The sequence below is a fragment of the Arachis ipaensis genome, chromosome B5, assembly GCF_059453495.1.
Source record: "Arachis ipaensis isolate K30076 ecotype BB chromosome B5, ASM5945349v1, whole genome shotgun sequence".
Classification (NCBI taxonomy): Eukaryota; Viridiplantae; Streptophyta; class Magnoliopsida; order Fabales; family Fabaceae; genus Arachis; species Arachis ipaensis.
This window is the reverse complement of record NC_142440.1, coordinates 145,644,933-145,667,217: the sequence shown is the minus strand read 5'-3', so window position 1 is coordinate 145,667,217 and position 22,285 is coordinate 145,644,933. Positions and strand designations below refer to the sequence as shown.

Here is a 22,285-nt window from a genome sequence, read left to right as displayed (position 1 = left end):
TTCAAGCACCCAAGGAAGAATGATAAACAACATTGATTAGAAAGCAATGTATGGGGCTGCTTTAGTTTTTTTGTATAGGGCAAATGAAGTACCATATTAAACATTGTGGTTATATGTAATCTGAAAGTTGTATCTGCCCTTTTCATTTGGTGTAGCCTTCATTTTTAGGATTGGATACCTTATGAATTTGTTGTGGTACTTATCTTTCAGACAATGTGACAATTAGCCTTGAATGGCAGCACAATGTTATGACTACTTACTTTGATTACTTATCCTGTTTATGGCTTAATCTTATAGCAACAGTGATATTGATTAATTTGCAATATTCCAGAATGCCAGTAATTGAGAGTTTGGAGTTAATCTTAAACAGCACTAATCAAACATCTATTCTCATTCAATCCATCCAACTCGATACACTGTTACATTTCAACAGAATTGTGTTTACTTGGAAGTACATATCAAACAACAAAGGATCACATTAATTACAACTATCACAAACATGAAAATTATTAGCAATTTCAAATATCTAACTTCAGCTTCTAAGCTACCCAATCTCCATGCCACCTTCACCCTCCATTCATCATAGTCACTTTCAACCTGCAATTCAGTTCTAGAATTTTCCTTTGCACCACCTTCAACCACTGCTCGATAGTCATTATCATCAACTCACTTAAAATAATTACAGTTACTACCCTTCTGCAAATTGATTAATCAGAAAAGAAAACAATGAAAAACACCCAATAACACAGAACAAGATGGAAAACCTTCAACTTTTTCAACACCACTCACCCAGTACCTTGGACATGCATAGAATAATCTATCTGGGTTCTCTGCTGTCCCAGATTTTTTATCACAGCCTTCAACCCGCAGAAACATGATTCCTCATGAGTCTTCCTCCTCATTCGCATTGAAGCATTGGAACTGTTACTGTCGTGCAACCGAAAAGACACACCACCACTGACCTCCATTTTTCGTCTCCATCCTCCCAGCAACCCAACAATTCCAAGTTCTACCCAACTATGTGGCCATATGATTCTTGACCGCGACTTATTTATCAATAAATTTAGGATTAAGGTTCATCATCCAAGGGACTGATTTGAATTGTTTTAACGTACTTACCTTGTCAGCAACCCCAACGTACACGTAGGCGCCGTCCACCCGGGCAGTTAACGGAACACGTCACCCAACGTTAGCCAGCTCAGCGAAGGAAATGACGGAAGAACGAACGTGGTCATATCCGTCATCTTTCGAGGACTAATATGAAGATCGAAGTATCTTTCAAGAACGATTTTGACTATTAACTCATTCTCACATTCTCATTTAAATATTTCATGTGATATATTCCTATTATATATAGAATTACAAGGATGGGCCTAATATGCGAATGTATGGTTATTTTCAAGTTTCATTCATTCTTTCCTTTATTATTATTATTTTTTAAAAAATGTTTTACATTTGGAGAAGGGCATGGTTAATTTAATCCGCAGATTCCATGGTCTGCAATGCGTTATACGAATCCATCTCGTCCCAAACATGATCATATGAATTCAAGATCACATAGATGGTTGAAAGATTGTGATTAAGCTCATCAGTAGCCAACGGTTGATTTAATAGCATCCAATATCTGCATAAAATAAGTGGCAGAACTTGTTATGGAATCTCAAGGATGCTAGTGTAATTTACCCTATAAGGAAAACAAAAATGTTATGTGTACACCAAAAATCAACTATTAAATCAGTCATCATGTATATAAATACGTGTTTGTTTAACTCATTTTTAATTTGTATTTTATATTTCAATATGCATTATATATTGGTAACTGATTTTTTGTGTACACCTATCATGATTGTAAAGAAAATTAAGGCGAACAGACAAGTTACCTTATTCTTGGTTGGCATGTAGAAGGGCTCAAACACCAAAGGAAAAGGGGTGTCTAGACCGCAGATTCTCGCTACAGGGGCTTCTAACTATACCACAAATAACGAAAGAGACGGTTAGGAATTCGTACCGATATTGTTGAATATGGTTAAGTATGAATGCAATTTCATATACTCTACAACAATAATTTGGCTGAAGCATACCCTCGAGAAGCAGCGTTCAACAATAGAAGCGGAGATTTCAGCACCAAAACCTCCAGTTACCGGAGCTTCATGACTAATCTATACATCCCATTGAAAGCATCATGTAAGACACTCCCTCCATTCCACATTGATGGTCATTTTGACTTTTTTTGATAAAGTTATAAATCAATGCATCTAAATATAATTAATCAATGTATTTGGAGACATCTATAAATCCGGATACACCCGTTCTTTGACCGTTGAAATTAATTTACTCACAAGTAGCCTTCCTGTCTTGTTAACTGAGGCCTCCACTGTTTCCTTATCCCAAGGTATTAATGTCTTTAGATCTATCAGTTCACAAGAAATTCCTTCCTGTAAAATGTCACAATTACTTGAAAATTTTAAGAAACAAGTAATATTTTATGATAGACAAGCAAATTGTGATTTTCAGTATTTTTCTCATATTATGATTATATTTTATGATAGACAAGCAAATTGTGATTTTCAGTATTTTTCTCATATTATGATTATTTTTTCCCCAACGGTAAGTAAATTTAAGAGAGTTTCAACTACCGAATTTTCCACTGGAAAATAACAAGAAGAATCTACAGATGGGATGCTCTAAATAGTTTTATATATGAAAATTAAATACCAACAACCCAAATTGACATACTGCTCAACTACAGTTTCACTTAGACATATGTACATTGACACGACATGAAAATATGTGCTTATCATTTTGTTGCCTATTTTTTCCTATTATATATGAATTAAATACCAACAATATTCTCATGTTTGAGTTGTAATTAATAAATTCTTTTGACAGTAATCATATCTGAGTTTATTTAATACTAAATAAGTTATGAAGCACTTGCATGGCATATTGTTCTGCATCTGTAAGCTTCTTAATTAAGTTATAAACAACTTGTCATATTGGGTAATTCCATTTTTATTACTATTACACATAATAAATAAAAAAAGTACTGCCTATTGATATACTAGCACATATAAAATCAACCATACTAGGTCTTGACAAAAAATCAGCCACTAAATGAATTATTTGTATAGAATATATATTAAAATACAAAATACACGAGTTAAACTACGCATGTATTTATACATAAATACATACATAATGGATAATTTGGTAACTGATTTTTGGTGTGAACATAGCATTTTTGACATAAAATAGATGTGATATATTAGTTTCATGTCTGTACTATTTGACCACGGTTTCCAATTCTAGTCTCTGTTAATTTCTTTTGTCAATCATGGAAACAGAATCAGCTTCCCTCTGACATTAGAATTCTAAAAAAAAATGTTTTCTTCCACATGTAACTCAACCAACCGTATGATCAAATATCCCAACCCCAAATTCAATTTGTTTTCCCTTTCTGGAAAAAAATGATTGATTCCAAAAACCAAGTATAATTCTTCAACAACAACTTGCCCAACATACTGTAAACCATGGAGAATTATTGTGTGATGCAGAATGTATGTTGTAACCTATTTTTGCGCCGATGCAACTTACTTTTTCAGCATTTAGACAGGCTTGTTCCATTACAGATAATTGAGCTCCCCATCCAACAAGTGTAATATCACTTCCCTGCCGAACCACCTGAATATATGTTAAAAAAAATTATCAGACTAAATGTTTCACAGAATTATCATTCTGTAGTTATGACGAACTTCTAACTTCATTTCATGAATTTAATGCGACTTGTGTTGTACCTCTGCCTCGGATAGTGGCAACATGTAATCATCCTCTGGTACTTCTTCAACAGCCAAACGATATAGCCACTGAAACCAAGATTCAAATGATTTAATTTTCACAAGTCAAATGCCATAAAGAAGCTGAAGACATAATTCTCATGATAAAACACAACCTTCGGTTCAAAAAATACAATAGGATTTGGATCTCGAATGCAAGACAGCAATAGCCCTTTTGCTTCTCGGGGACTTCGAGGGATGACCACCTTTAAAAGAAACACTCGAGACATTTCGTAAAAATGTACCAACCATAAAACAACAGTATTCTACAATAAGATCATTAATTATATGAAATCTGTGTATACTCTTGGAAGTAAACTGCATGTAATAGGTATGTAACTTAGGTTCAAAATCGGTGATAATGGATTTTATGGGTTTCCTATTGATGGTAGCAGAAATTCCATTGTAACTTTGCGTCAAAGATGTAAGAATACATGTCATAAACAAGGAACAAGTATAAATCATATTACCATTTGTGACTGGTCAATGGATTTTAAACCATCTCTGATTTATATTATCAACCACAGGGGTTAAGATGCTCCTGAATGAAATCAGTTTTATGCTCAAGGCCTAAACAACAACAAGCATATCATTGAATAAATTAATGGTACTTCAAAAAAATTTGAGATATCCTGCCACGCTTCATCTGGGAGGTAAGATGCAGGTGCTTTCTAAATTCCATTATTTTTAGCTGTCTTAATTTGATGACTAGATTTAGGCATGCATGTTCACTATCACTTGGTCTAAACCGATGATCATCTTACACATGAAGAGGGCCTTTAAACAAGAATGAAGAAAAGTTTAATCAGCAAAAAATGAATGTATGAAAGCACCGTACTTTGATACCAGGAACATGACAGAAAAAAGCCTCAGGGGATTGAGAATGGTAATGCCCACCATGGCCCACAGCTCCATAAGGGGCTCTAATCGTTAAACCTATAGGAGTGAGTAAAACGATTTTCATGCAACAGGTGAAAATAAAAATAAGCCAGAACTTCAAACGTTAAAGCAGGAAAAGAAATTTACCACCACAATTAAATTGATTCCCACTTCGGTATCTGAATTTAGCAGCTTCGTTGACAATCTGGAAATAAAAATTGATCAATTACCTATCGAATGTAGCTTTGACTAAAACTAGCCGTGAGAGGGGAGAATGCCTGATCAAAAGCAGGAAAAATGTAATCTGCAAACTGAATTTCTGCTATGGCTCGATTGCCCTGCCATGTAAAATATAAAAGGAGTTTAAACAATTGTTACATCAAAAAGAGAAGGAGAAGGAAAACTAAATTTGTTGGTTCAAAACTAGGAAGTAAAACCATTTTAAGCTCTGAGGCTCACCATTGCCGCTAGACCAATGCCAAAGCCAACGATACCCTATGAATAGCATTTCAGCACAATTGTTTTAAATGAGTGCTAAAGGAATACTAATTACAAACAATTAGAAACATACGTAGCAAGAAAGAACTAAAGAAGTTCACTGAATCATTTTTGGATCTTCAATTGAACACATCTTCCTAGAACTGTCTAGTGAGATTTTAGAATCATAACCAATCATAAAAATTTAGAGGGAGAATGGGAATAGAACAAGAAAAGAGAAAACGGAAAGGCAACAAAGAAGTAAAGAAATACTTGTTCACATAAAGGAGTATTGAAAACCCTTTTCTTCCCAAATTTGTCTGCTAATCCTGTTGTACAACGAAAGACCCCACCAAAGCTCACATCTTCTCCGAAAACATAAGAACTGAAATCAAATGCAAGAGAAGATGAGGTTGAACATAATATTGATTCTATACGAAAAAATAATTTCGTTTCACAGTGAGAGTTAAAGATATGTAAACAGGAACTTAAAGGTGTACAAGAAATACATATCAATTTCATTCAACAATGGGATCAAATTAATCCTAGAAGAAATAAAATCATATGATTTTTTTTAAAACAATTGCCTGTCGGAAGCCACATGTTATTTACTAGACGTGTGCGATATGAGTGGATTGAATTCTTAATCAGTGTCATATTTGCTTTTAAACTGTCCAGAGGCTACATTTTCATGGAATGCATTGTTTAGCATCTTTGATGGGTGTTGGGTACAACATAGAGACTTAAATCAGTTCTTGTTTAAACAGTTTCGGGAGAAGGAAGAAAATAAAAAATTCATGGCAATTGCAATTTCTGCTACCAGTAAGGGTATTTGGATAGAGCATAATACTCACATCTTTAAGGAGTATAAAATGTTTAGAAGAGTATCTTTTCCCAAAGATGCATTGAGATTGGAGAAATTCGCTCCATTTCTATGCTGCTGCTTGTGTATTCTTGTATATCCTAATCTTTTATAATGAGGGGTATATTATGCTCCATAATTAGTATTATCCTTCTCTTGTTAATAATAATACTTGTTCTTTATGTATGTATACAAGGATAGTAGGATACAAAGCTTCATATTAGCAATGGTTAGATTTAGTTAGTCAAACCTAAAGGTAAGAGCCAATGTCTAAATAATTGAAGCTCAAAAACCATCTTCATTCTCTCTTACTTTTTCTTGGTTTCGATTGTTTACTATCGCTCTACCACTTTACATTAGCGCAGAAAGCTTATAATCAAAGTTGTTGCGGACAAAGTTTCTACGTTCTTGATAAAAAAGTTCTCTATGGAAAACTTAAGCATCATTGAATACACACTAAGATAAGTAACAATTTCATTCTCAAAATCATGTATAAATGTATTATTATACAAGAGAGTTGAAACATAGAATTTCTAATACTATTTGTTATCTCAACTATTCAATAGGATTAGCCTATTAGTACCTAATAATCACTTCTCCAATATAATGGAACAATTCTCAATATGATTTCAGTTATTACAACACAATGTTATTATTTCCCACTCCCCTCTCTGCCAACTCAATGCACATTATACACATAAAAAAAATTGCAAAATATCGAAGGACATTTTTGAGTAATGCTACATAACTAATTATTTTAAGCCAACATCAGCCAGCTTTTTTTTAAATTAATTTGTTTCTCTTAAATTCTACACCCTAAATTATAATCCTTTTGACCCTAAATCTTAATTTATAAACCTAAACACTCGAATTGAATAATGCTGACTACCTAAAAGTTAGTTCCATGTACTTTCTCTAAAAAGTCAATCATAACAATAAAAACAACAATAGTAACAATAACAATGATGACACATACCGTGGATCAGTGTCCAAAGCAATGTGGAGAGCTTGGTTAATTGCAGAATAAAGGTTCAATGATTTGAGACCTTGCTCAGAACCGCTCTTTTGGATGCATGAAGAAGAAGGTGAACTAGAAAAACCTCTCTTTGAAACCCAAGGGATCCATCTTCCAATTCTTTGCACACAGCTTCTTGACATCTCTAATTTCTTTTTCTTTTGTGAGAGAAACTTGCTCTGACAATCTACCTAACACTAGCAAAAAAAATAAAAAAAAAAAAAAAGGAGAAAAGAAAAAAGACGGTAAGTTTGTCCTAAATTATGTATGTTGATGGTAACTCAGAAATTGTGGATTATAAGCTTAGGTGATGCAATATCAGAGTTTCAAAGAATGATATCTATGGTGGTGTTGCGTGCATTTGTGGGGAAGGTAGAGATTAGAGAAAACACAGTGACAACGATGGATATAGAATGGCAAATGAAGAAAGGACAAAGCACAGTTTTTGGTAAGGGTGTTTGAGTTGCGGTTTGGATTGGATATAGTGTAGTTTGGATTAGATAATTTTTTAAAGAAAATCCAATCCAATTTAATCCAATTTCAATCGATTTGGATTGATTGAATTTATGATTTTATAAATTAAAAAAATTAAATATATATAACAAGTTTTTAACATCAAATTTTTAATAACTAATAATGATATAATAAATTTTAATAATATTTTAAAAAATCAATAATAATATAAAAATAGAATAAAATTATAAGTTAATTAATATAAAATAAATTTCATTTTTAACATAAAATATATATTAAATAATATATGAATAATATAAAAATATATTACAAATTGAATATATTATAAGTAAAAATATAAATATAATAATAAAATAATAATATTATAGTACATTGTGCAGTTTGAATTGGATTGAATCGGTTTTAAGTAGATTAAAAATCCAATCCAATCCATACAGTTTGTAAAAAATAGAATCCAATCAAATCTAAATTAGTGGTTTTAATCGTTTTTTATTTGAATTGGATTGGATGAACAGATTAATTTAGATTATTTTGGATTTGAACACCCGTAGTTTTTATCATAGTTATCAGAACCGATCAGGTAATTTATCCAGTTGACCCAGTCTTAATTAAATAAAAATATAAAATTATAAAAAATAAATTAAAATCAAAAGTTAAAATACATGTCTTCACAATCATATTAATAATATATTATAAAATTATAAGTGGTGTTTCGGATGGTGTTTGTGATGAAGACATTTTTAAAATCCTAGCAAAAAAAACCCTAATTAAAAACTAAATTCAACTAATTATATCAAATCAATAACACCTATGTAAGAATCAAATCAGTCAATACAGGTATACGGCAACAAAAAATTTGAGGAAGTTATTATTTCAGCAACACCAACAGTAACAGAGCAACAAATTCAACCACCAGTAACAATAAATCAGTGAATTCAGCCCTGATAATATCAAACCATCAGCCCTGATTGTTACAGCAATGATTCAATGAAATTGAAAAAAGAAAGAACAGGGAAGAAGTTGACCAACTGAAGACGACGACGACCGCAGACGCTGGTTCACTGGTTCCCTTTTCTTCTGACGTCGGCAAAGACGATGGCAGGGAAGGCGACGGCGGCACAGTGAGATCACAGCGACGACACAGCGCGTGACGGCGACCTTGAGTGCGACACAGTGAGTGAGCGAGCGAGACCGAAGAGTCGGACCGGCGTAGTCTCGGAGACGTCAGTGAGTGCGACGGTGAGGAGAAAGAGGTGGAGAGAAGAGGGTGACGGTGAGGAGAAAGACTGAAGAGAGACGAGGGACTACGGCTTCACATGAATCGGATAATATCTGCATATCCGCGGTAATTATCCGCATCCGATTCGAATTTTGCGGATATTATCCGATCTGCAGAGCCATCGGATCGGATCCGATCCGATCCGCACTATGGTAGGATCGGATTGCGGATTCGGCAGTGATATCCGCGGATCCGATCCGCAAATCTGCATATCTGCACATCACATATAAATAGCATAGTTTAAGAAAGTAAACCTTAATGTGATATGAATTTTAGTGTGTTATTTTATGAATTTTATGATATTATGTTTTTAATCTTTTATGTTGTACTTTAACTTAGAAGAATTAAACTTAAATCTTGTGTTATTATTTTGTTTTTGTTATTAAAGAGAACTATTATTGATAATATTTTAGGAGTAAATAGGCTTAAACAGATAAAAAATGAAATTTCTGGATATTTTTTTGTAAAAACAGCCAAACAAAATCTTAAAATAATTTTTTTGAATTATGCGGATATATCCGATATCCGATCCGGCCTAAAAAAATGTGTAACACCCTATCACACTAAGCTTTACGCTTAAGCCGTAAAACAGAGGTGGTGTGGTATTACGACCTCTAAAATGGAATGAGTACATATAATAGCAGAAGAATTATAATATGTTAGGAGCCTTGAAGAATAGGGGAAATAAAAATCGCGAAATAAAAGCGCAACGCTCAAGGAACGAGTTAACTTGCGTGCTAAGAAAACCATAACTATCAAACATACGATAACAAAAGTAGGAATAGAGTGCCAAAGATACAAAATAACAAGCTCCTGACTCAGCCTGCGAAGTCAAGACTGGCCGGAGAATATTTACACATATATACATACATATCCAAAACCCAAAAGTACATATACACAATCCTGCCTCTCCATAAACCTCTAAGAGGATCAAAAAGAATAAGTCATGCGGAGAGAAAGCTAAGTACATATATATACATCAAAGCATAACAAAATATCCCAGTAACCACTCCGCTTCAAGAGTCCAGACGCCTAACGAGATGCCTCTCGACCTACATCTGAAAATTGAGAACCGGAGGTTCTCAGTATGGTAAAGGTGCCACACACATAATATATAAGGTCCTGGGAATGCCAGAGGCAATCCTAGAACGCCGACACTCAGATTATAGAGCTTAAAGTATTACACAGAAGCCATAAAAGGTGGTTTACTAAGGATATTTAGACCTAACTTAACTTAACCTTAAATCTAAATCCCATTTTTGCCATTCCTCCATACCTCCAACTCCATCATGCATTTCACAGACAGATAGACAGATAAAGGCAAACACAAGAAGGTTACAACTACTGCAGGTAACAAATACACATTTAGCATGGCAAATACAGATAGGCACACCCAATTAGAGCACAAGCAAGTAATTCAAGTAATATGCATATGATGCATGCCTGTCCTATGGCTGATGAGGCTCATCTGTCGGTTATCCAGCCAACCCGACAAGTCTGAATTGTACTTAGACTGTCCCCTGACGTGCATCCCCAAGAGTCTATGCATAGTTTTTTCTCAAATAATCAATAATACTCAATGGGGGTAACATTCCCGGGAATTTATATAGTGCCCGGTCACACACTTACGTCGTAGGGTCAACAGAGTATCGAGTTTTCAACCTGGTACACGTGGTGGCAAGCCACGGCACTTAATCCAGGGAATCTCGTATCTCAGATTATTCAAATTCATAAGCCATATAAGTAATTCAATTATAATTCTTCAACATCAACATCATTCTCAATCGCATTTCATTCATTATCATACATCAATCATATTCAATCCTTATCCTTCATTATCACACCTCCCATTCCGTCCATCAATAGTTCCAATTCAAAACATAATTCATTCTTTTCTAAATGAATCAAACTTAAAGCATGCTCATTTTCTTAATAACTCTAAATCAAACCATATAACCTTTGAATCTAAATCTTTTTAAATAATCATATAAACAAAATCTCTAATCTCTAATTTTTATAAAATTTCGGCAGCATCTCCTCTAAAACTCGGACTTTGCCACCCTGTTCGGGTCCAAACCTGCATTCTTTTCAATTCAACATTTCCTTCCTCATTATCATAACAATCTCCACAAAAAATCTACCTCAGATCAACAATTAAACTCATACAATATTCAAATCCAACAACCAAAATTCAACTAAGAGTCATAGTTCACAAATCCTAGGCTTTTAACATAAAATACCTCAAATCAATAATTCATCGAATCATTAATTAATCAACAAGCACCAGACCCACCATGTTCATCAACAATAACATTCAACATCCAAAATTAATAACTAATTATCCAATAAACTTCAACCAATTATATTCATCGACAAATTACTAAATATTAAATATACACCTGCATTCCAACTTATCCTATGGTCATCTAGCCTAAGTTTTCACAGAACATTATATATTAAATGCAAGAAACCTAAACCATACCTTAGCCGATTCCCAAGTATTATTCCAAGACAATTTTCCTAAAAGAACATAGCCCTCAAAACCTCAACTAATCCGCTTCCTCCAAGTTCCAGTATTCACAATTTCAAGCTCCAATTATTTATTCACAACCTAATATACATTCATAACACATATATATCCACTTTAATACTCAAAGCTCAAATTCAATAAAATTAAAATAGAATTATCATATCCTCACCTTACCCAAGCTTCACATAAGCAAGAGTGAACGTTTTTCTCAAGCTAATTGGATTCTAAAACATCAAAGAGTAAAGAAATTCAATATCTCCACTTAATTTTCCAAAATTTGGGAAAAAGGAGGCTGAAGTGAAATAGAAGGTTACCTATGAAATTGTTCCGATAGAAACGTAGAGCTCGACGCGGTGAACGCGTGGCCACAAACGGTACAGCGATCGGAGCTCGGACGGAGAAGTTACGGCAAATTGATTTTACCGTCAACGTATGGTTTCTCTCCTTTCCTCCCCTGGAAAGCTTCCTGCGTCGTTATGAAAGTGGGGAGAAGGAAGAGCCCGTGGCTCTCTTTTTAATTGCTGGTCCGGTTGGGCCCATGGGCCCGGTTTGGGCCCGGTTCAACCGGTTCGGCCCGTTCGGTCTAATCTTAAACTGTTTTTTTCGAAATTAATGTCAAAATTCTTGTTTCGATGAGCTCTATCCTAATTTAATATAATATTCACATTTCTAATCCTCCTTATTAAAAACTAATTTATTAACTAATTATCTACTAATTTAACCGGGGTTTACAAAATGCGGATATCGTTCTAAATACACTTAAAATCTTTCTATATAATAATAATACTATTATTAAAATTACTGAAATATTTAATTGTTAAAATTACTGAAATATTGATGTTCTAAATACACTTAAAATCTTTCTATTATATATTGTTCCGAAGGTTACCTTAAACGTGGCAGCGTCCAATTTGTCGATACCGAGGTTGGGGGTGGTACCTGCAAGAAACTCCGATACTTAAGTTAGTAAGGGACTTTAAGCAAATTTTTAGTAGATTAGAACATAAATTATACCTGAGGGGTGTCAGTATATTTATAGTAGAGTTGATAACTTCTTTGTTAGAGTAGTTTCATCTTTTCTTATGGATAACCGTTCCCTTTATCTTGGGAGTTTGTTGGGATCTAACTTTGTAGTGAAGATAGAGATTGTGGGCGAGATTTGGAGGCAGTTACTTGCTTTCGGGCAGGTAGGGCTGGCCCCTTTTTGTCGGCGTCCGACCTCTTTAAGGAGGTCGGGTATGTTCATGGAGGCCATCTTTTTTGACCAGCCTTTTTGTTTTATTGGCCTGCCTTTGCTAATTGGGTTAGGGAAAGAACAATGCCCCTGCTTGAGTCCTAGGCTTTTTGTAAATCGGGCTCAAACATTTCATGGCTTCTACTTAGACGCCAAGTACCCCATTCTTCCCAGAGGTTGGGCACTCAACGTGTTTGAAAATTCGGACATTGCTTCCCTTTAAATGAGGGGTTAAGTTGGCGTGGCAGTTTCTTACATTATGCGCACGCTTTAAAGGGAAGTTATTAGGCCCATTACCCTTTGTTTCTTATAAAAGCACCGTGGCCTTTCTTCTTCTCCCTTTCTCCATTTTTGGAAAAAGCCTTTTCATTTGCTATCATTGTGAGAAAAGAAAAAGAGGTTCTTTTCTTTGTTCATTTTACTCTGTGGCTTCTTTTCTTAAGCTTTCTGAAATCTTGTCCTTCTTGAAAGAATTCTAGGATCATCCATGTTTTGCTGCTAGACGTGCCCCTTTCCAATTAAAACCCTCCTCAAGGTTGGTGTTTTTCTTTTTCTAATGTTTCTTGCGTTTTCGCCTTTCATGAGATTGACCGAGTGTTTTTCTGAAAAATATGCTTTGTTTGTTGGTTCTTGATGTTTGTTTTGACTGTTATTACGTCACTTTCTTGACAGCGAGTCTTTTGGTTTCTTTTCACCGATTGAGGTTGGCATAAAAAATACTTGAGTGCGTGTGTTGTGTAAAGACTCTCCTTTTGATAGTTGATTGACATCACTCAGTTGATTGACACCCTTCTTTTCCTATTTTGGGGATTTTTGGATTTTTTGAACCTTGTTGATATAACTGCTTTGCTGTTTGTTTGTACTCGTATTGCCCCTGATGGTGTCGCCATTATGCTGTTGTTGGTATATATTTTTGTATTTTGCTTAACTGTGTTGACTAGCTTCGTGTGCTTTTACCCGACCTGTTTGGGACGATGTTCGAGCTTTTTCTAGTAACAACTTCTTTACTTTGCATTTGTAGGGATAGACTTTATGTCTCATTCTACTATTTTTCAGCATGTCGACTAAGGTTCCCTCTGGTCTCTTAACCTGGATAGATACCAATGTCCTATCCTGTGTTTCCGTAGTAGATAGGGAGTATTGTGAAGTCTTTCATATACATCATAAGATTTGTGAGAGTAGAGAGGATGAAAGAAACTGAGTTAATAGTATCCGACCCTGAGGAGAGGGTTTGTTTCCCTCATTTGGATGACTCGGAACGTCCTTTCTTTTATGCCTACGATTGTTTTTTCACTAGGTTAGGCATATCTCTTCCTTTTATCAATTTTGAAACAGACATTCTCTGGTCTTGCACTGCAGCCCTTTTCCCAGCTTCACCCAAACTCTTGGGCCTTTCTGAAAAATTTTGAGCTTCTGTGTCGGGAACTCGACATCCGATCTACTACCCAGCTTTTCTTGTACTTGTTTGTTTTGACCAAACCAGGGACGCTAAAAGGAAAGTCTTCTTGGCTTTCCTTTCGCACCGTCCAACTTAAAAAAAGTATTTTCCATTTTTGATGAATCCTTCCATGATTTTAAAAATCACTTCTTTAAGATCCGAGCAGTGGAGGGTGTCCGACCTTTCTTCTTAGACAAGAAAGACGAACCTTCCTTTCCTCTTTTCTAGCAAGAACATCCTGTAGTAACCAAATGCACTGTAGCTAGCCTAGATGAGGTTGAAAAAGCCTTTGTGAATGTGTTGTAAGAGTGATGGGGCCGAGCTCTTCACTTAGACATAAAGAGATACTTAGGAGACCCCGGTCTGCTCCAGTCCGAGTTAGGTAGTTTTCCCGACCTCTAGCTTTTCATGTTATCTTCGTGTTATATATTTTTTACCATCTTAATGTGAATTTGTATTCTTTTTTCAGAGAGTATGACTTCCAAGACTTCTTCTAGAAGTATTTGCGTAAGGCTCGTAAGACTGTGGTAGCTCGTAGTTTTCAGGAGAAAGGTGTTGAGGGGACCTCTTCTCGATCTTCCCCACAAAAATCAGGTTCTGGTGCTACTGCCCAAAAGAAGGTATCCTGACTCCATCTATTCACCTGATCCCTTCCTACCCAGCTTTGGAGAGCTCGGGTACCCCATCGCCTCAAGGGCCTCCTCCAAAGAAACAGAAAACCTCTAGGGAACCTAGTATCAATGATAAGGACTTTGACGAGTTTGCTTGGAGCGAAAGGAATATCCTGTCCGTCAGCCAGATAGCCATGGACGACGTGACTATTCAGAATCACCTCAGTCATATGGCGCGTAATTGTATCCGTATGGCTGGGATGAGTACTGCCCGGGCTAAGGGGCTAAAAAAGACTCCGATTTGTGCCACCCAATATTTTTTTTTATTTTGCCCGAGCCGAGGTGGAGAGAGTCGATGGCTTGAAGGCGGAATTGGAAGAGGAAAACGTCAAGCTGAGGTCGGACCTACGGAGAGCTTATTGACCTCAGGGAGGAGTTGAGAACAGCTCGAGAGGAGTACGCCGCCTTATAGGAGAATGTGGTGGAGGAAATGGACGTGCTATATGAGAATCTAAAAGCTCAAGTCCAAGTCGTTGCCCCGACCTAGACCTCTCACCTCTGGGTCAGGACAACATTGTTGTCAATGGAAAAATTGTACCGGCCTCTAATGAGGATGAGGGGCCTCCTCTTGATCCAAAGGTTTCCGTTCCCCATGTCGCGCAGACTTTTACATCGTCCGAGGTCCAACCCAAGGTCGTCGTTGTGGAGGCCTCCCCTACCGGCATCCCAGTAGTGCCAGTTTCTGTACTCCCTTCTCCTCCTTCTGTTAAAAGAAAAGACATCACAATTGGCAAGGATCTCAGCCCGCTTTTTGGCGAAAAATCCTAGTTTGTTTATGCTCTGAATTTTTTGAGAGGATCCAGCTTGTGGATCTTACAACATCTTTTAATTTTTTGTAATAGTTGATAGCTTCTCGAACACTTTACTTTTGTTTTAGTTGTTTTCACAACTTTTTATAGTATTTCAAGTTATTTTCCTTGTATCTCAAAGAACCCTTCTACTTTTGGAATAGTGCTAGGTTTTTGTAGTTGAATATAGTTTGCCTGATTTTTAAATTTTGGCAACTTCGTTAAATTATGAGTTTCCTTTCCTAGTTTCGACTTTGAGTAGTCGGCCTTTATCAAGTTACTTTTACAACTTGTTTTTTATCCGATTTCATTGAGGTCGCTTTGTACGAGTTGTTTACATAACTTCTTACATTAACTTGTAACTCATCGCTTCATCTTGCCGACCATTTTTAGGTCGGGCAATGATTTTCATGGTTTGTTGAGCTTAAATTAATGTGTTCTAAATAGAAAAATTTTGGAAAGAGAAATAGAAAATTTTTTTTATTAGTAATTAATAAATTCCTTTACAAATCTACGTACTAAGGGCTTGGGTACCCTTAGCCCTCTTGTTGGTGCCTCATTAAAAAACCCTCAATGTCGGGAAAAAGAGTGCACCAAGGCACAACGTTTCTTACTTAGTTGTAGGACTTTCTGAGGTTACATGCGTGCAAAGACCTCGGGAGCTCCTGTCCTTGGAGGTCGGACACTTTGTAGTAACATTTTCCTAAGACCTCAACTATTTTGTAAGGTACCTTCCAATTAGCAACCATTTTTTCTTCTCCTGATTTCTGTACTCCGATGTCATTTCGGATCAGAATGAGGTCGTTGGTGGCGAAGCTCCTCTTGATCACCTTTTGGTTGTATCTTAGAGTCGTCCTTTGTTTTAAGGCTTCCTCCATAATCCGAGCTCTTTCTCATACTTCGGGGAGAAGATGGAGTTCTTCTTTCTGCGCCTGGACGTTAGCTCTTTCATTGTAGAATATGACCCTAGGTGATTCTTCAGCTACCTCTATGGGGATCATGGCCTCCATCCCGTAAACAAGTCGAAAAGGTGACTCCCCTGTTGTAGAATGTGGGGTGGTCCGATATTCCCATAAGACTTGAGGGAGCTCGTCAGCCCAATCCCCTTTTGTGTCTTGTAGTCGACGTTTTAACCCGGCCAGTATGACTTTGTTGGCAGCTTCAGCCCATCCATTGGCTTGGGGGTGTTCCACCGATGTAAACTGGTGTTTTATTTTAAGGTCAGCCACCAAGTTCCTGAAGGTTGAGTCAGTAAATTGAGTCCTATTATCCGTGGTGATGGAGTGAGGAATTCCAAACCTTGTGATAATGTTTTTGTACAAGAATTTTCGACTTCTCTGGGCGATGATCATTGCTAAGGGTTCTGCCTCGATCCATTTAGTGAAGTTGGCAATCCCTACTATGACTTGTCCTGGTGCTTATGGAAATGGTTCGAGTAGGTCAAGACCCCATTTTGCAAATGGCCATGGTGAGGTAACACTGATGAGCTCCTCGGGTGGCGCAATGTGGAAGTTGGCATGTTTCTGATAAGGTGGGCACTTTTTAACGAACTCAGCCGCTTCCCTTTGTAAGGTTAGCCAGAAGAAGATGGCTCGGATCACCTTTTTAGCTAGTGACTGAGCTCCTAGGTGATTTCCACATATGCCACTGTGTACGTCCTCTAAGACTTCCTTTGTATTGGAGGTCGGAATGCATTTCAAGAGGAGTGTTGATATGCCTCTTTTGTATAAGACATTGTGGACCAGTGTATAATTTTGTGCCTCTTTTACGAGCCTTATAGCTTCCTTTTCATCCTTGGGGAGGACATTGAATTTGAGGTAGTTGATAAACCACTATTTTATGGTTTATCTTGTGCTCAATTGAGTGGTTTTATCAAGCCTTTGCACACTTATTCATACTATTTGCATGATTTTACAATTCTTTCCTAGTTTTGTTCTATGGTTGAAAACTTGCTTCCTAAGCCTTTAAATTGTGTATTTTAATTCCCCTTTATACCATTCTATGTCGTGATCTGTGTGTTTGTGTTAAGTGTTTTCAGGCTTTATAGGGCAGGAATGGCTTAGAGGATGGAAAGGAAGCTTGCAAAAATGGAAGGAGCACAAGAAATAAAGGAGATAACCAGCGAGGAGCGACGCGCACGCATGGCTCACGCGTGTGCGTGAATTGGAGTTCGCACGGGGACGCGTGCGCGTGCCTGACGCGTACGCGTGACATGTGCTACCTGCAGGAATCACAGAAAACGCTGGGGCGATTTTGGGCTGAGTTTGGACCCAGTTTTTGGCCCAGAAACACGGACTAGAGCCAGGGAACAAGCAGAGACTCAACACACATTCTCATTAGGATAGTTTTTAGTTTTTAGATTGGAATCTTAGAGAGAAATCACTCTTCCTCTAGGTTTTCTTCACATTCATAGATTTCTAGTTTTTATGCTTTTGATGCTTTTGCTTTGGATATTGAGAAGAGTCACTACCTTCGTTGAAGTTTCCATTATTTTAGTTTGTTTTCTTATTCCTTTACTCTTTGATTACCTATTAACCCTATTCAGATAAGTATGTTTATGATTTTGGGATTTATTAATGCAAAGAACTATTTTTACCTTTAAATCAATTTTCAGTTATTAATTTACTTAATTTATCATGTCTTCTTCTTATTCCCTTTACATGCTTGTGAACGTTGTATTCATGTCAATGGAGTAGACTCCTAACTTGACTTTGGAGGTTGATTAAAAGGAGACCCTTGAGTTGAAATACTCAAGTGTCAATTTCAATTGAAAGTTGTTAGCTAACTCTCTAGTCACTAACGCTAATCCTTCCAATAGAAGAGGATTAGGACTTGTGAATAAGAGTTAGCTCAATTACTTGACTTTCCTTTATTTAGTAAGGGTTAACTAAGTGAAAACAATAACCTCTTGCTATTACACTTGGGAGAATCCAACAAGGATAGAACTTCCAATTAATTTTTCCCCGGTCAAGGTTTTTATTCTGATTATATAAATTCTCTTGCCAATTTTCATTGCCTTAATTTACAATCATTTAATTTTCTGTTCTCAAACTCTTAAACTTTCTCGAAAAACTCCTGACTAATAAAGTAGCACTCTTTTGTCAACTCGTTGGGAGACAACCTGGGATTCTTACTCCCAGTATTTTTATTCTAATTTTCTGACAACCCTTCTAAATTGATAAACGGATTTTTGTTGGTTAAGAACTGTACTTGCAACGCTGTTCTTATTATAAATTCTTAATTGACTAATTTCTGCCTTCATCAATTTTTGGCGCCGTTGTTGGGGAGTTGCAATAGCGTGCTAAATTATTAGTTGGTGTAAATATTTTTAATTTTATATTTTTGCATATTTTATTTTATTTTATTACCATGAGCTGTATGTTTCTTTCATTGAATGACGTGTTCACTGCTTGATCCGAGCTTAGCCGCGTTTGATCCTGAAATTGAAAGAACTATTTCACGTATTAGGCGAGCTCGGCGTCGGTTAGCCTCTGAGGGTGGTGAAGTGGTTACTACCAATTCACCAGTCTCATCTGAAGGCGAATCTGAAGTGCCATCTGAGGAAGAAACAAGCTCCTTTACTACTGATTCTATTGATTTACGTGTAGGTAATATGGCGGAGTCCAGAATGATTACACTCTAGGAAGCAAGAGCTCTAGACTTTACACTGCAACCGTATCAAGCGCGTCACCCAAATATGGCTGCAAATTTTGAACTGAAGACTGCGCTAATCAACTTACTGCCCAAGTTTCATGGCTTACCTGCTCAAGAGCCCTTAAAGTACCTCAGAGATTTTCAGACAGCCTGCTCCACTACTAGGCGTCATGGTGCAGATGAAACTACTATTTGGCTATATGCCTTTCCGTTTTCTCTTGAGGAAAAGGCAAGGGAGTGGTTCTACACTCAACCTGAAGCAGTTGTTACTAACTGGGATCTGCTCAGAAGGGAATTCCTGGAAAAATATGTTCCAGCTGAAGTTACAGATAGACTGAGGAAAGAAATTTCCTGCATCATCCAAGGCGTGTCAGAGACCCTTTATGAATATTGGGAACGCTTTAGGAATCTCTTAGACTCTTGCCCCCACCACAAGATTGACCAGTTGGTACACAAGGCATGAAGCCTCAGGATAAGACTACACTAGATGCTGCAAGTAATGGTTCTCTGAAGAAGTACAAGACGGCGACAGAAGCGTGGCAACTGATCACCGATCTGGCTGAGTCTACCCGGAATGTCAGGCACAGGAACAACCATCCCAAGGCTATTGCGGAGGTTTCCTCTAGTAGTGAGACTGCTGCTCTCACACAGACTCTGGGAGAGATGACCAACATACTGAAGCAGTTACAGCTGAATCAACAACAACCTCAGCCTTCCCCACAACAACAATGTCAACAGTTAGTCCCTCAGAGAGTATGCGGAATATGCACCTGCTACACTCGTTACACTGATGAGTGTCTGCAACTCCAACAACAAGAAGAAAACACATTGGCAGCTACTCACAATTTCTATGACCACCCAAATCAAGGATACTATCAACAAGGCGGCAATTATAACCAAGGTGGGAACTACAATCAAGGTTGGCAAGATAACTCCAACCAAGGTTGGAGAGACAATTCCAACCAAGGATGAAGGGACATCTACTAGAGAGACTCTAAAAGGAGAATAATTGTGGTACTTTTGAGGCTTCTCTGTATCTTACTTTTCCTTCTTTTTGGACTGTTTTTCCTTTTCCCGGGATTGGTAGGGTGGGCTTGGCTGTGGGAAAGGTTCCCTAAGTCGGAAAATTTTCTCCATGTTGATGTATTTCTCTGCCCTTTCTTGAACTTCATTTAGAGAAGTTGGGTATCTCTTAGATATGGACTGGGAGAACGGTCTCTCCCTGAGGCCATTGACTAGTCTCATGATTACTGCTTCAGTGGACAGGCTTTGGATTTCCAAGCACACCTTATTGAACCATTTTCATGTAATCTCGAACAATTTTTCCGACCTCTTGTTTGTCTCCTAGCAAGCTCTGGACTGTGTTTTGTCTTATATTTTTTAATGGAGAATCTGGTCAGAAACTTCTTTGCCAGATCGTCGAAGCAGGTTACCGACTTGAGGGGTAAGTTATCAAACCATTTCATGGCCGCTTTAGTCAGAGTGGTTGGGAAGGCTTTGCAACGGGTGGCGTCAGAGGCGTCAGCTAGGTACATCCGACTTTTAAAATTGCTGAGGTGGTGTCTTGGGTCGGTCGTCCCATCATAGAGATCCATGTCGGGTGTTTTAAAGTTATTGGGAACTTTGACCTACATGATCTCTTCTATGAATGGGTCTTCTCTGTCTAGAGGACTTTCTTCCTGATCTGTTCGGATATTTCGATTGCGAAGGTTGGCTTCTAGCTCCAAGAGATTTTTTTTCTAGCTCTCTTCGTCGCCTTACCTCTCTCTGCAGTTTCCGCTCTACTTCCCGTTGTCGTTCAGTCTCGTACTCGAGTTGTTCTAGCTGTTCTCGCTGGCCACAGACTAAACCTAGTATCTCTGCTGTCTAAAGGGGCTCTTCCTCCTTGGGGTGACGGATTTCTGAATGAATCCGTCTTGGCTGGGGATTCCCCGAGGGTCCTTCCCCGTGGGGATCATGAGTTTGGTGTGGCGGAGGTGGTACAAGGGCGTTGCCCTCTGGTTGGGGCTCGCCTTCAGATTCAGATGCCGTACGGCCGTCTTCATATTGGTTGTTCGCCATCGTTAAGGGATGAACTCCAGGTCCCTGGCAATGGCGTCAATATTTCGAGGGTTACCTGAAACATTGATTTGAGCCTGAACATGAGGTCCAGGTCCCTTTGAGTGGCAGCGTCTGACTTGTTGATGCCGAGGTGCCGCCTGTCTGAGTTTCTCGTGAGGAGGTTTCGGGTGGTACCTACAAGAGACTCTGATACTTAAGTTAGCAAGGGTTTTAGGCAGATTTTTAGTAGATTAAAACGTAAATTATACCTGACGAGTGTCAGTGTATTTATAGTAGAGTTGATAACCACCTTTGTTGGAATAGTTCCATCTTTTCTGATGGATAATCGCTCCCTTTATCTTGTGAGTTTGTTAAGGTCTATTTTTTTTAGTGAAGATAGAGATTATAGGCAAGATTTAGGAGGCAGATACTTGCTTTCGGGTAGGTAGGTTAACTCCCTTTTGTCGGCATCCAACCTCTTTAAAGAGATCGGGTATATTCGTGGATGCCACATTTATTGACGGACCTTTTTATTTTATTAGGCTTAGCTTTGCTAATTGGGTCAAGCTATGAGCATATATATTATATATTATGGATTAAATATACGTTAAGTATATTAGATACTAAAAAAATTCACATATCAATAACTTAGTATGTATAGATTATAATGCGTATTGCAATATATTAGTAGCAACTAACAAGTAGTGTTTTTTAAAAAAATAAATAGAAGAGTATAAATAATTAATTCTATGATAAATGGTTACATTCATGTTGGCCAGTTAGAAAAAGCTCAAAATTTGTTTCACAGATCATCCATCAAAAACACAATTGCATGCACATTCATGAACTTCAATGATTTATAGGTGTCTTGAAAATGAGTTGATTCCGGAAGCCATCAACTTGTTTGCTGAAATGATGGCTCAAGGAGTCAAGGGCATTTGATTCGCCACTTCAAGTCTATATTCCATGATTTCTGGTTGAATGTTTAGTCATGATAATTGTTTATAGATTCAATATTATTGCAAAACCCAAAATGTTCCTTAATCTCATTGTCTCCTTACCGTTGCTTACTGAAAACACATATTTGCAACAATATGATCATATGAACCAA

The 22,285-nt window shown here is 37.2% G+C and overlaps 1 protein-coding gene across 4 annotated transcripts; it reads right to left on the bottom strand.

Moving 5' to 3' along the window:
* Positions 1–1,392: 1,392 nt before the first annotated feature.
* LOC107644312 (2-oxoisovalerate dehydrogenase subunit beta 1, mitochondrial) lies at positions 1,393–8,872 on the bottom strand. 4 transcript variants are annotated; one of them, XM_088488232.1, is made up of 15 exons: positions 8,566–8,823; positions 8,213–8,288; positions 7,028–7,263; positions 5,463–5,574; positions 5,172–5,207; positions 4,991–5,050; positions 4,860–4,917; positions 4,672–4,769; positions 3,950–4,039; positions 3,795–3,863; positions 3,595–3,681; positions 2,340–2,435; positions 2,082–2,159; positions 1,881–1,967; positions 1,393–1,624 (listed from the first exon to the last, which is right to left on the bottom strand). In XM_088488232.1, the coding sequence occupies exons 3-15, from the start codon at positions 7,207–7,209 to the stop codon at positions 1,589–1,591; spliced, it is 1,089 nt and encodes a 362-aa protein (XP_088344358.1). In that variant the 5' UTR covers positions 7,210–7,263; positions 8,213–8,288; positions 8,566–8,823; the 3' UTR covers positions 1,393–1,588. The 4 variants fall into 4 exon arrangements, with proteins under 4 accessions (XP_088344358.1, XP_088344357.1, XP_016203638.2 ...); XM_088488231.1 differs by lacking the exon at positions 8,213–8,288 and having other exon boundaries at positions 8,566–8,872; XM_016348152.2 differs by lacking the exons at positions 8,213–8,288; positions 8,566–8,823 and having other exon boundaries at positions 7,028–7,545.
* Positions 8,873–22,285: the final 13,413 nt, after the last annotated feature.